Source organism: Mobula birostris, chromosome 29 (assembly GCF_030028105.1).
Source record: "Mobula birostris isolate sMobBir1 chromosome 29, sMobBir1.hap1, whole genome shotgun sequence".
NCBI classification, from domain to species: Eukaryota; Metazoa; Chordata; class Chondrichthyes; order Myliobatiformes; family Myliobatidae; genus Mobula; species Mobula birostris.
Genome location: NC_092398.1, coordinates 37,094,441 through 37,105,464, shown reverse-complemented (window position 1 = coordinate 37,105,464; position 11,024 = coordinate 37,094,441). Strand labels below are relative to the sequence as shown.

Below are 11,024 nucleotides of genomic sequence, written 5' to 3'. Positions count from 1 at the left end.
TCTAGCTGTGATCTTTCAGCGTCGACTTAGTGATGCCCACAGAGTCCGAAACCTGCTGATTTCTAACTGCGCTACAAGGTCGCCTCCCTTATTCTGTACACTGCGTGCATTCTTATATAACACCTTCAGTCCTGTATTTATCACCCTTTTCAATTTTGTCTCCATGTTGTCTGAATTTAAATTCTAAACTCTCTCGTTTATTCTTTATTGTGGAGATTTCTGTAACCTCTCCTGAACTCAATTTCCCTTTTACTCAATCCATACTTCTCCAAGCTGCTAAAACCACCGCCCGCACCCACCCCAGTCTTTTCCTTTGTATGTGGAGCTATTCACAAGTACTGTTGTATATTTTCCCTATAAATCCTGCAAGAAAAGGAATCCTGTGGTAGTATATGGTGACGTGTACTTTGGTGATAAAGAGGAACAGGCGGTTCGTTCCAAAGACGTTGACTACAGTTTCCTGTACCTCCTAAATGAGCGGGTAATGTGAGGGGGTGAGTTGAGTATTCAGGAAGAGAGCAGAGTGACAAGGGTCCCTGTGATGGATGCCGCCTTGGTTGTGAAGAGGAGGGGACTTGCCTGTTCAGTCAGGATGCTGGGAGGTGGCAGGTCTGGGGGAAAAAAATCAATGCTTTCAAGTCAAATGGCTGTTTGTGACATAGTCTCCCTCTTATGCCTTGCCATTCCTCTCTTCCCTTTTTTCCCTTACTTCCTATGTCTCATCTCTCTGTCTATCTACCTGACCCTCATTCTCCCTCCTTCACTCTCCCCACACACTCACACTGTCTCCCAATTTCTCACCCTGGCCCTCCATCTCGCCCTCTTTCACCCCCTCCCCCCCAAAAATACAGGTGGGCGACGTCTACATCCCCCGGGACCGCTTCACACGGGAGAGCCGGGGATTTGCTTTTGTCCGCTTCTATGACAAGAGGGATGCAGAGGACGCTATTGACGCCATGGACGGGGCCATCCTGGATGGCCGGGAATTGCGTGTCCAGATGGCCAGATACTCCCGGCCACCAGACTCTTTCAGAAGAGGTGGTGGCACCAGTAACCGCCGAGCCAGCCGCTACAGACGTAGCAGGAGGTAGGTGTCAGAGGGATCCGTGTTAGTGTCTTTGGGGGAAGAGTGCAGGAGATCCCCGTGTAGAGTGTTACTCTCTACAGGTGATCCCTGAGGGGGGGGGGGGGGAGTTAATATTTACAGAGTGTCCCTGGGGAGTGTGTGTTAATATTTACAGGGGGTCCCTGGGGAGTGTGTGTTAATATTTACAGGGGGTCTCCAGGTACAGTGTGTTAATATTTAGAACATAGAAAACCTACAGCACAATACAGGCCCTTCGGCCCACAGAGTTGTGCCGAACATGTCTCTACCATAGAAATTACTATGCTTACCTATAGCCCTCTATTTTACTAAGCTGCATGTACCTATCTAAATGTCTCTTAAAAGTTCCTATCGTATCCGCCTCCACCACCGTTGCCCATTCCACGCACTCACCATTCTCTGAGTAAAAAAAAACTTAGCCCTGACATCTCCTCTGTACCTACACCGCGGCACCTTAAACCTGTTATCCATTTCAGCCCTGGGGAAAAAGCCTCTGGCTATCCACACGATCAATGTCTCTCATCATCTTATACACCTCTATCAGGTCACCTGTCATCCTCTGTCGCTCCAACGAGAAAAGGCCAAGTTCACTCAACCTATTCTCATAAGGCATGCTCCCCAATCCAGGCAACATCCTTGTAAATCTCCTCTGCACCCTTTCTACAGCTTCCATATCCTTCCTGTAGTGAGGCGACCAGAAATGAGCACAGTACTCCAAGTGGGGTCTGACCAGGGTCCTATAGAGCTGCAACGTTACCTCTCGGCTCCTAAATTCAGTTCCACGGTTGATGAAGTCCAATGCACCGTATGCCTTCTTAACCACAGAGTCAACCTGCGCAGCAGCTTTGAGTGACCTATGGACTCGGATCCCAAGATCCCTCTGATCCTCCACACTGCCAAGAGTCTTAACCATTAACACTATATTCTGCCATCATACCAAAATGAACCACTTCACACTTATCTGGGTTGACAGGGAGTCCCCAGGTAGAGGGTGTTAATATTTACAGAGGGTCTCCCGGGGAGTGTGTTAATATTTACAGAGGGTCTCCTGGGGTGTGTGTTAATATTTACAGAGGGTCTCCTGGGGTGTGTTTTAATATTTACAGAGGGTGTCTCGGGGTGTGTGTTAATATTTACAGGGGGTCTCCGGGGTGTGTGTTAATCTTTACAGAGGGTGTCCAAGGGTGTGTGTTAATATTTACAGAGGGTCTCCTGGGGTGTGTGTTAATATTTACAGAGGGTCTCCCGGGGTGTGTGTTAATATTTACAGAGGGTCTCCCGGGGTATGTGTTAATATTTACAGAGGGTGTCCCGTGGTGTGTGTTAGTATCTACAGGGGGTCCCCGGGGTGTGTGTTAATATTTACAGAGGGTCTCCCGGGGTGTGTGTTAATATTTACAGAGGGTGTCCCGGGTTGTGTGTTAATATTTACAGGGGGTCTCCGGGGGGGGGGTGTTAATATTTACAGAGGGGTCCCGGGTTGTGTGTTAATATTTACAGGGGGTCCCTGGGGTGTGTGTTAATATTTACAGAGGGTGTCCCGGGGTGTGTGTTAATATTTACGGGGGTCTCCAGGGAGTGTGTTAATATTTACAGAGGGGTCCTGGGGTGTGTGTTAATATTTACAGGGTGTCTCCGGGGTGTGTGTTAATATTTACAGAGGGGTCACGGGGTGTGTGTTAATATTTACAGAGGGTCTCCCGGGGTGTGTGTTAATATTTACAGAGGGTCTCCGGGGGTGTGTGTTAATATTTACAGAGGGTGTCTCGGGGTGTGTGTTAATATTTACAAGGGGTCCCCGGGAGTGTGTTAATATTTACGGGGGTCTCCAGGGAGTGTGTTAATATTTACAGAGGGGTCCCGGGGTGTGTGTTAATATTTACAGAGGGTGTCCCGGGAGTGTGTTAATATTTACGGGGGTCTCCAGGGAGTGTGTTAATATTTACAGAGGGTCTCCCGGGGTGTGTGTTAATATTTACAGAGGGTGTCCCGGGGTGTGTGTTAATATTTACAGAGGATCTCCGGGGTGTGTGTTAATATTTACAGAGGGTGTCCCGGGGTGTGTGTTAATATCTACAGGGGGTCCCGGGGTGTGTGTTAATATTTACCGAGGGTCTCCCAGGGTGTGTGTTAGTATTTACAGAGGGTGTCCCGGGGTGTGTGTTAATATCTACAGGGGGTCCCGGGGTGTGTGTTAATATTTACAGAGGGTGTCCCGGGAGTGTGTTAATATTTACAGAGGGTGTCCCGGGAGTGTGTTAATATTTACGGGGGTCTCCAGGGAGTGTGTTAATATTTACAGAGGGGTCCCGGGGTGTGTGTTAATATTTACAGAGGGTCTCCCGGGGTGTGTGTTAATATTTACCGAGGGTCTCGGGGGGTGTGTGTTAATATTTACAGAGGGTGTCCAGGGTTGTGTGTTAATATTTACAGAGGGTGTCCCGGGGTGTGTGTTAATATCTACAGGGGGTCCCGGGGTGTGTGTTAATATTTACAGAGGGTGTCCCGGGGTGTGTGTTAATATTTACAGAGGATCTCCCGGGGAGTGTGTTAATATTTACAGAGGGTGTCCCGGGGTGTGTGTTAATATTTACAGAGGATCTCCGGGGTGTGTGTTAATATTTACAGAGGGTCTCCCCGGGGAGAGTGTTAATATTTACAGGGGGTCCCTGGGGTGTGTGTTAATATTTACAGGGGGTCCCGGGGTGTGTGTTAATATTTACAGGGGGTCCCGAGGTGTGTGTTAATATTTACAGGGGGTCCCGGGGTGTGTGTTAATATTTACAGAGGGGTCCCGGGTTGCGTGTTAATATTTACAGGGGGTCCCGGGGTGTGTGTTAATATTTACAGAGGGTGTCCCGGGAGTGTGTTAATATTTACGGGGGTCTCCAGGGAGTGTGTTAATATTTACAGAGGGGTCCCGGGGTGTGTTTTAATATTTACAGAGGGTCTCCCGGGGTGTGTGTTAATATTTACCGAGGGTCTCGGGGGGTGTGTGTTAATATTTACAGAGGGTGTCCCGGGGTGTGTGTTAATATTTACAGAGGGTGTCCCGGGGTGTGTGTTAATATCTACAGGGGGTCCCGGGGTGTGTGTTAATATTTACAGAGGGTGTCCCGGGAGTGTGTTAATATTTACGGGGGTCTCCAGGGAGTGTGTTAATATTTACAGAGGATCTCCCGGGGTGTGTGTTAATATTTACAGAGGGGTCCCGGGGAGTGTGTTAATATTTACAGAGGGTGTCCCGGGAGTGTGTTAATATTTACGGGGGTCTCCAGGGAGTGTGTTAATATTTACAGAGGGTCTCCCGGGGTGTGTGTTAATATTTACAGAGGGGTCCCGGAGAGTGTGTTAATATTTACAGAGGGGTCCCGGGGAGTGTGTTAATATTTACAGAGGGTGTCCCGGGGTGTGTGTTAATATTTACAGAGGGTCTCCAGGGAGTGTGTTAATATTTACAGAGGGGTCCCGGGGTGTGTGTTAATATTTACAGAGGGTCTCCCGGGGTGTGTGTTAATATTTACCGAGGGTCTCGGGGGGTGTGTGTTAATATTTACAGAGGGTGTCCCGGGGTGTGTGTTAATATTTACAGAGGGTGTCCCGGGGTGTGTGTTAATATCTACAGGGGGTCCCGGGGTGTGTGTTAATATTTACAGAGGGTGTCCCGGGAGTGTGTTAATATTTACGGGGGTCTCCAGGGAGTGTGTTAATATTTACAGAGGATCTCCCGGGGTGTGTGTTAATATTTACAGAGGGGTCCCGGGGAGTGTGTTAATATTTACAGAGGGTGTCCCGGGAGTGTGTTAATATTTACGGGGGTCTCCAGGGAGTGTGTTAATATTTACAGAGGGTCTCCCGGGGTGTGTGTTAATATTTATAGAGGGGTCCCGGAGAGTGTGTTAATATTTACAGAGGGGTCCCGGGGAGTGTGTTAATATTTACAGAGGGTGTCCCGGGGTGTGTGTTAATATTTACAGAGGGTCTCCGGGGTGTGTGTTAATATTTACAGGGGGTCCCAGGTTGTGTGTTAATATTTACAGGGTGTCCCGGGGTGTGTGTTAATATTTACAGAGGGTGTCCCGGGGTGTGTGTTAATATTTACAGAGGATCTCCGGGGTGTGTGTTAATATTTACAGAGGGTCTCCCCTGGGAGAGTGTTAATATTTACAGGGGGTCCCTGGGGTGTGTGTTAATATTTACAGGGGGTCCCGGGGTGTGTGTTAATATTTACAGGGGGTCCTGAGGTGTGTGTTAATATTAACAGGGGGTCCCGGGGTGTGTGTTAATATTTACAGAGGGGTCCCGGGTTGTGTGTTAATATTTACAGGGGGTCCCGGGGTGTGTGTTAATATTTACAGAGGGTCTCCCGGGGAGTGTGTTAATATTTACAGAGGGTCTCCCGGGGTGTGTGTTAATATTTACAGAGGGTCTCCGGAGGTGTGTGTTAATATTTACAGAGGGTGTCCCGGGGTGTGTGTTAATATCTACAGGGGGTCTCGGGGTGTGTGTTAATATTTACAGAGGGTGTCCCGGGAGTGTGTTAATATTTACGGGGGTCTCCAGGGAGTGTGTTAATATTTACAGAGGGTCTCCGGGGGTGTGTGTTAATATTTACAGAGGGTGTCTCGGGGTGTGTGTTAATATTTACAAGGGGTCCCCGGGAGTGTGTTAATATTTACGGGGGTCTCCAGGGAGTGTGTTAATATTTACAGAGGGGTCCCGGGGTGTGTGTTAATATTTACAGAGGGTGTCCCGGGAGTGTGTTAATATTTACGGGGATCTCCAGGGAGTGTGTTAATATTTACAGAGGGCTCCCGGGGTGTGTGTTAATATCTACAGGGGGTCTCGGGGTGTGTGTTAATATTTACAGAGGTGTCCCGGGAGTGTGTTAATATTTACGGGGGTCTCCAGGGAGTGTGTTAATATTTACAGAGGGTCTCCCGGGGTGTGTGTTAATATTTACAGAGGGGTCCCGGGGAGTGTGTTAATATTTACAGAGGGGTCCCGGAGAGTGTGTTAATATTGACAGAGGGTGTCCCGGGGTGTGTGTTAATATTTACAGAGGGTCTCCGGGGTGTGTGTTAATATTTACAGAGGGTCTCCCCGGGGAGAGTGTTAATATTTACAGGGGGTCCCTGGGGTGTGTGTTAATATTTACAGGGGGTCCCGGGGTGTGTGTTAATATTTACAGGGGGTCCCGGGGTGTGTGTTAATATTTACAGAGGGGTCCCAGGTTGTGTGTTAATATTTACAGGGGGTCCCGGGGTGTGTGTTAATATTTACAGGGGGTCCCGGGGTGTGTGTTAATATTTACAGGGGGTCCCGAGGTGTGTGTTAATATTTACAGAGGGTGTCCCGGGAGTGTGTTAATATTTACGGGGGTCTCCAGGGAGTGTGTTAATATTTAGAGAGGGTCTCCCGGGGTGTGTGTTAATATTTACAGAGGGTGTCCCGGGGTGTGTGTTAATATTTACAGGGGGTCTCCGGGGTGTGTGTTAATATTTACAGAGGGTGTCCCGGGGTGTGTGTTAATATCTACAGGGGGTCCCGGGGTGTGTGTTAATATTTACAGAGGGTGTCCCGGGAGTGTGTTAATATTTACAGAGGGGTCCCGGGGTGTGTGTTAATATTTACAGAGGGTGTCCCGGGGTGTGTGTTAATATCCACAGGGGGTCCCGGGGTGTGTGTTAATATTTACAGAGGGTCTCCAGGGAGTGTGTTAATATTTACAGAGGGGTCCCGGGGTGTGTGTTAATATTTACAGAGGGTCTCCCGGGGTGTGTGTTAATATTTACCGAGGGTCTCGGGGGGTGTGGGTTAATATTTACAGAGGGTGTCCCGGGGTGTGTGTTAATATTTACAGAGGGTGTCCCGGGGTGTGTGTTAATATCTAAAGGGGGTCCCGGGGAGTGTGTTAATATTTACAGAGGGTCTCCCCAGGGAGAGTGTTAATATTTACAGGGGGTCCCTGGGGTGTGTGTTAATATTTACAGGGGGTCCCGGGGTGTGTGTTAATATTTACAGGGGGTCCGGGGTGTGTGTTAATATTTATAGGGGGTCCCGGGGAGTGTGTTAATATTTACAAGAGGTCCCCGGGGAGTGTGTTAATATTTACAGGGGGTCCCGGGGGAGTGTGTTAATATTTACAGGGGGTCCCGGGGTGTGTGTTAATATTTACAGGAGGTCCCCGGGGAGTGTGTTAATATTTACAGGGGGTCCTCGGGGAGTGTGTTAGTATTTACAGGGGGTCCCCGGGGAGTGTGTTAATATTTACAGGGGGTCCCCGGGGAGTGTGTTAATATTTACAGGAGGAGTGTATTTTAGCTGTACTGATACTGAACCACTCCTTCTTGCTCTCTCTTTGCCTCTCTCCCTTGCTCTCTTCTCTTCCCATAGCCCCAGGAGGAGACGCCGCTCCCGTTCGCGCTCCCGTTCCCGATCCAGCCGTTCACGTTCCCGTTCCCGCTCCCGGTCCAAGCCTGGTGCCCGGGGCAAAGCCCCGCCACGCTCCCGTGCCTCCCGCTCTCGCTCCCGCTCCCCTTCGGGTTCCCGTTCCCGCTCACGCTCCAGGTCCCGATCCCCTTCGCCAGCCAAGGCCAGGCCAGTGGGTGGCTCCCGCTCTCGATCTCGCTCTCGCTCCCCTTCGCGCTCTCCATTCCGCCCTGCCTCCGGCTCCCGTTCTCGTTCCCGCTCGCCCGTGCCCACCAAGGAACCCAGCCCCCAGCCGCAGCCGCGGACTCCCCAGTCCGACCCTGCCGAAGTACCACCCACCTCCCCAGGTCAGGAGCGCTCTCCATCTCCCATCCCCACTGCCTCTCCGGAAAGGAACGACGAGCCACGGTCGGCATCTACATCTCCGGAACCAGTGCCACAGGAGACTGAGTGAGGAGAGTGACCAATCTTCCATCACCTCAGTCCCACGTGAGTACTACTGCGGAGGAGAGGTTACTGGAACCATCAGTTTGAGTGGAGGAAGAACTCCAGCATTTCAGCACTGTTGGAGTGGGAGTGTGTTAATATTTACAGGGGGTCTCCAGGGAGTGTGTTAATATTTACAGGGGGTCTCCGGCTGGTGTGTTAATATTTACAGGGGGTCTCCGGGTAGTGTGTTAATATTTACAGGGGGTCTCCGGGTAGTGTGTTAATATTTACAGGGGGTCTCCAGGGTAGTGTGTTAATATTTACAGGGGGTCTCCAGGGTAGTGTGTTAATATTTACAGGGGGTCTCCGGGTAGTGTGTTAATATTTACAGGGGGTCTCCGGGTAGTGTGTTAATATTTACAGGGGGTCTCCAGGGTAGTGTGTTAATATTTATAGGGGGTCTCCAGGGTAGTGTGTTAATATTTATAGGGGGTCTCCAGGGAGTGTGTTAATATTTACAGGGGGTCTCCGGCTGGTGTGTTAATATTTACAGGGGGTCTCCGGGTAGTGTGTTAATATTTACAGGGGGTCTCCAGGGTAGTGTGTTAATATTTACAGGGGGTCTCCAGGGTAGTGTGTTAATATTTACAGGGGGTCTCCGGGTAGTGTGTTAATATTTACAGGGGGTCTCCGGGTAGTGTGTTAATATTTACAGGGGGTCTCCAGGGTAGTGTGTTAATATTTATAGGGGGTCTCCAGGGTAGTGTGTTAATATTTACAGGGGGTCTCCGGGTAGTGTATTAATATTTACAGGGGGTCTCCAGGGTAGTGTGTTAATATTTACAGGGGGTCTCCGGGTAGTGTGTTAATATTTACAGGGGGTCTCCAGGGTAGTGTGTTAATATTTACAGGGGGTCTCCGGGTAGTGTGTTAATAATTACAGGGGGTCTCCGGGTAGTGTGTTAATATTTACAGGGGGTCTCCGGGTAGTGTGTTAATATTTACAGGGGGTCTCCAGGGTAGTGTGTTAATATTTACAGGGGGTCTCCAGGGTAGTGTGTTAATATTTACAGGGGGTCTCCGGGTAGTGTGTTAATATTTACAGGGGGTCTCCAGGGAGTGTGTTAATATTTACAGGGGGTCTCCGGGTAGTGTGTTAGTATTTACAGAGGGTCTCCGGGTAGTGTGTTAATATTTACAGGGGGTCTCCAGGGTAGTGTGTTAATATTTACAGGGGGTCTCCAGGGTAGTGTGTTAATATTTACAGGGGGTCTCCGGGTAGTGTGTTAATATTTACAGGGGGTCTCCAGGGTAGTGTGTTAATATTTACAGGGGGTCTCCAGGGTAGTGTGTTAATATTTACAGGGGGTCTCCAGGTAGTGTGTTAGTATTTACAGAGGGTCTCCGGGTAGTGTGTTAATATTTACAGGGGGTCTCCAGGGTAGTGTGTTAATATTTACAGGGGGTCTCCGGGTAGTGTGTTAATATTTACAGGGGGTCTCCGGGTAGTGTGTTAATATTTACAGGGGGTCTCCGGGTAGTGTGTTAATATTTACAGGGGGTCTCCGGGTAGTGTGTTAATATTTACAGGGGGTCTCCGGGTAGTGTGTTAATATTTACAGGGGGTCTCCGGGTAGTGTGTTAATATTTACAGGGGGTCTCCGGGTAGTGTGTTAATATTTACAGGGGGTCTCTGGGTAGTGTGTTAATATTTACAGGAGGTCTCCGGGTAGTGTGTTAATATTTACAGGGGGTCTCCAGGGAGTGTGTTAATATTTACAGGGGGTCTCCGGGTAGTGTGTTAGTATTTACAGAGGTTCTCCGGGTAGTGTGTTAATATTTACAGGGGGTCTCCAGGGTAGTGTGTTAATATTTACAGGGGGTCTCCAGGGTAGTGTGTTAATATTTACAGGGGGTCTCCGGGTAGTGTGTTAATATTTACAGGGGGTCTCCAGGGTAGTGTGTTAATATTTACAGGGGGTCTCCAGGTAGTGTGTTAATATTTACAGGGGGTCTCCAGGGTAGTGTGTTAATATTTACAGGGGGTCTCCGGGTAGTGTGTTAGTATTTACAGAGGGTCTCCGGGTAGTGTGTTAATATTTACAGGGGGTCTCCAGGGTAGTGTGTTAATATTTACAGGGGGTCTCCGGGTAGTGTGTTAATATTTACAGGGGGTCTCCAGGGAGTGTGTTAATATTTACAGGGGGTCCCGGGGTGTGTGTTAATATTTACAGGGGGTCTCCAGGGAGTGTGTTAATATTTACAGGGGGTATCCGGTAGTGTGTTAATATTTACAGGGAGTCTCTGGGTAGTGTGTTAATATTTACAGGGAGTCTTTGGGTAGTGTGTTAATATTTACAGGGGGTCTTCGGGTAGTGCGTTAATATTTACGGGGGGAGTGTGTTAATATTTACAGGGGGTCCCTGGGGAGTGTGTTAATATTTATGGAGGTACTCAGGGAACTAACATAGTGTTTGTGTTACCTATGCATCTCCCTCCTTTCCTCTCCCTGTATGCCCGTTCCTCTTCCACAGCAGGCCGCTGCGAGACTGGGGTGTGAGGCGTCAGTGGATCCATGGGACCGAAAGGCACATCTGTCGCCGAGGGAATGCATCTCCTGCTAGCCGTGGGTGTGGTGGGGGTTGGGTGGGGGACAGTGTCAGGAGAGCAGGGCCACAGCTCGAACCCACCCATGTCTCGATAATTCTGCTTTAATTTTGTTTGTATAAAAAATCTACAAAACTACTTGCTTGCGTGTGCCTGAGTCCATTCTGAAGGTGTCTATATTACCCCCAACTCCCTTGCCCTTGCATTTCCCTCTTCCTTTCCCATGCCTCCTCCTTTCTTCTTCACCTTACTGAAATCCATATAGGCATCATCCACTACTCTTCCTTCATCACTCCCCGTAGTCAGCTCTTTGGAAAACCTCAAAGTTTCAACTGATAAGAGCTGTCCATGAGCTAAACCATGTGGACTGTTCCAATTCAGGCCTTGTGATGAGAGATCTTGTCCCTGAAAATCCCCTCAAATAACTTCCCTACAACAGAAGTCAGACTCA

General features: G+C 49.1%; 1 protein-coding gene across 1 annotated transcript in view; it reads left to right on the top strand.

Moving 5' to 3' along the window:
• The window catches only part of LOC140190189 (uncharacterized), a 20,152-nt gene extending 9,441 nt beyond the window's left edge, over positions 1 to 10,711 (top strand). The window contains exons 2-5 of the mRNA XM_072246704.1: positions 420 to 481; positions 852 to 1,087; positions 7,502 to 8,026; positions 10,501 to 10,711. Of these exons, the coding sequence (XP_072102805.1) occupies positions 420 to 481; positions 852 to 1,087; positions 7,502 to 7,991 (788 nt within the window). The 3' untranslated portion in view covers positions 7,992 to 8,026; positions 10,501 to 10,711. The remainder of the gene's footprint in view (positions 1 to 419; positions 482 to 851; positions 1,088 to 7,501; positions 8,027 to 10,500) is intronic.
• Positions 10,712 to 11,024: the final 313 nt, after the last annotated feature.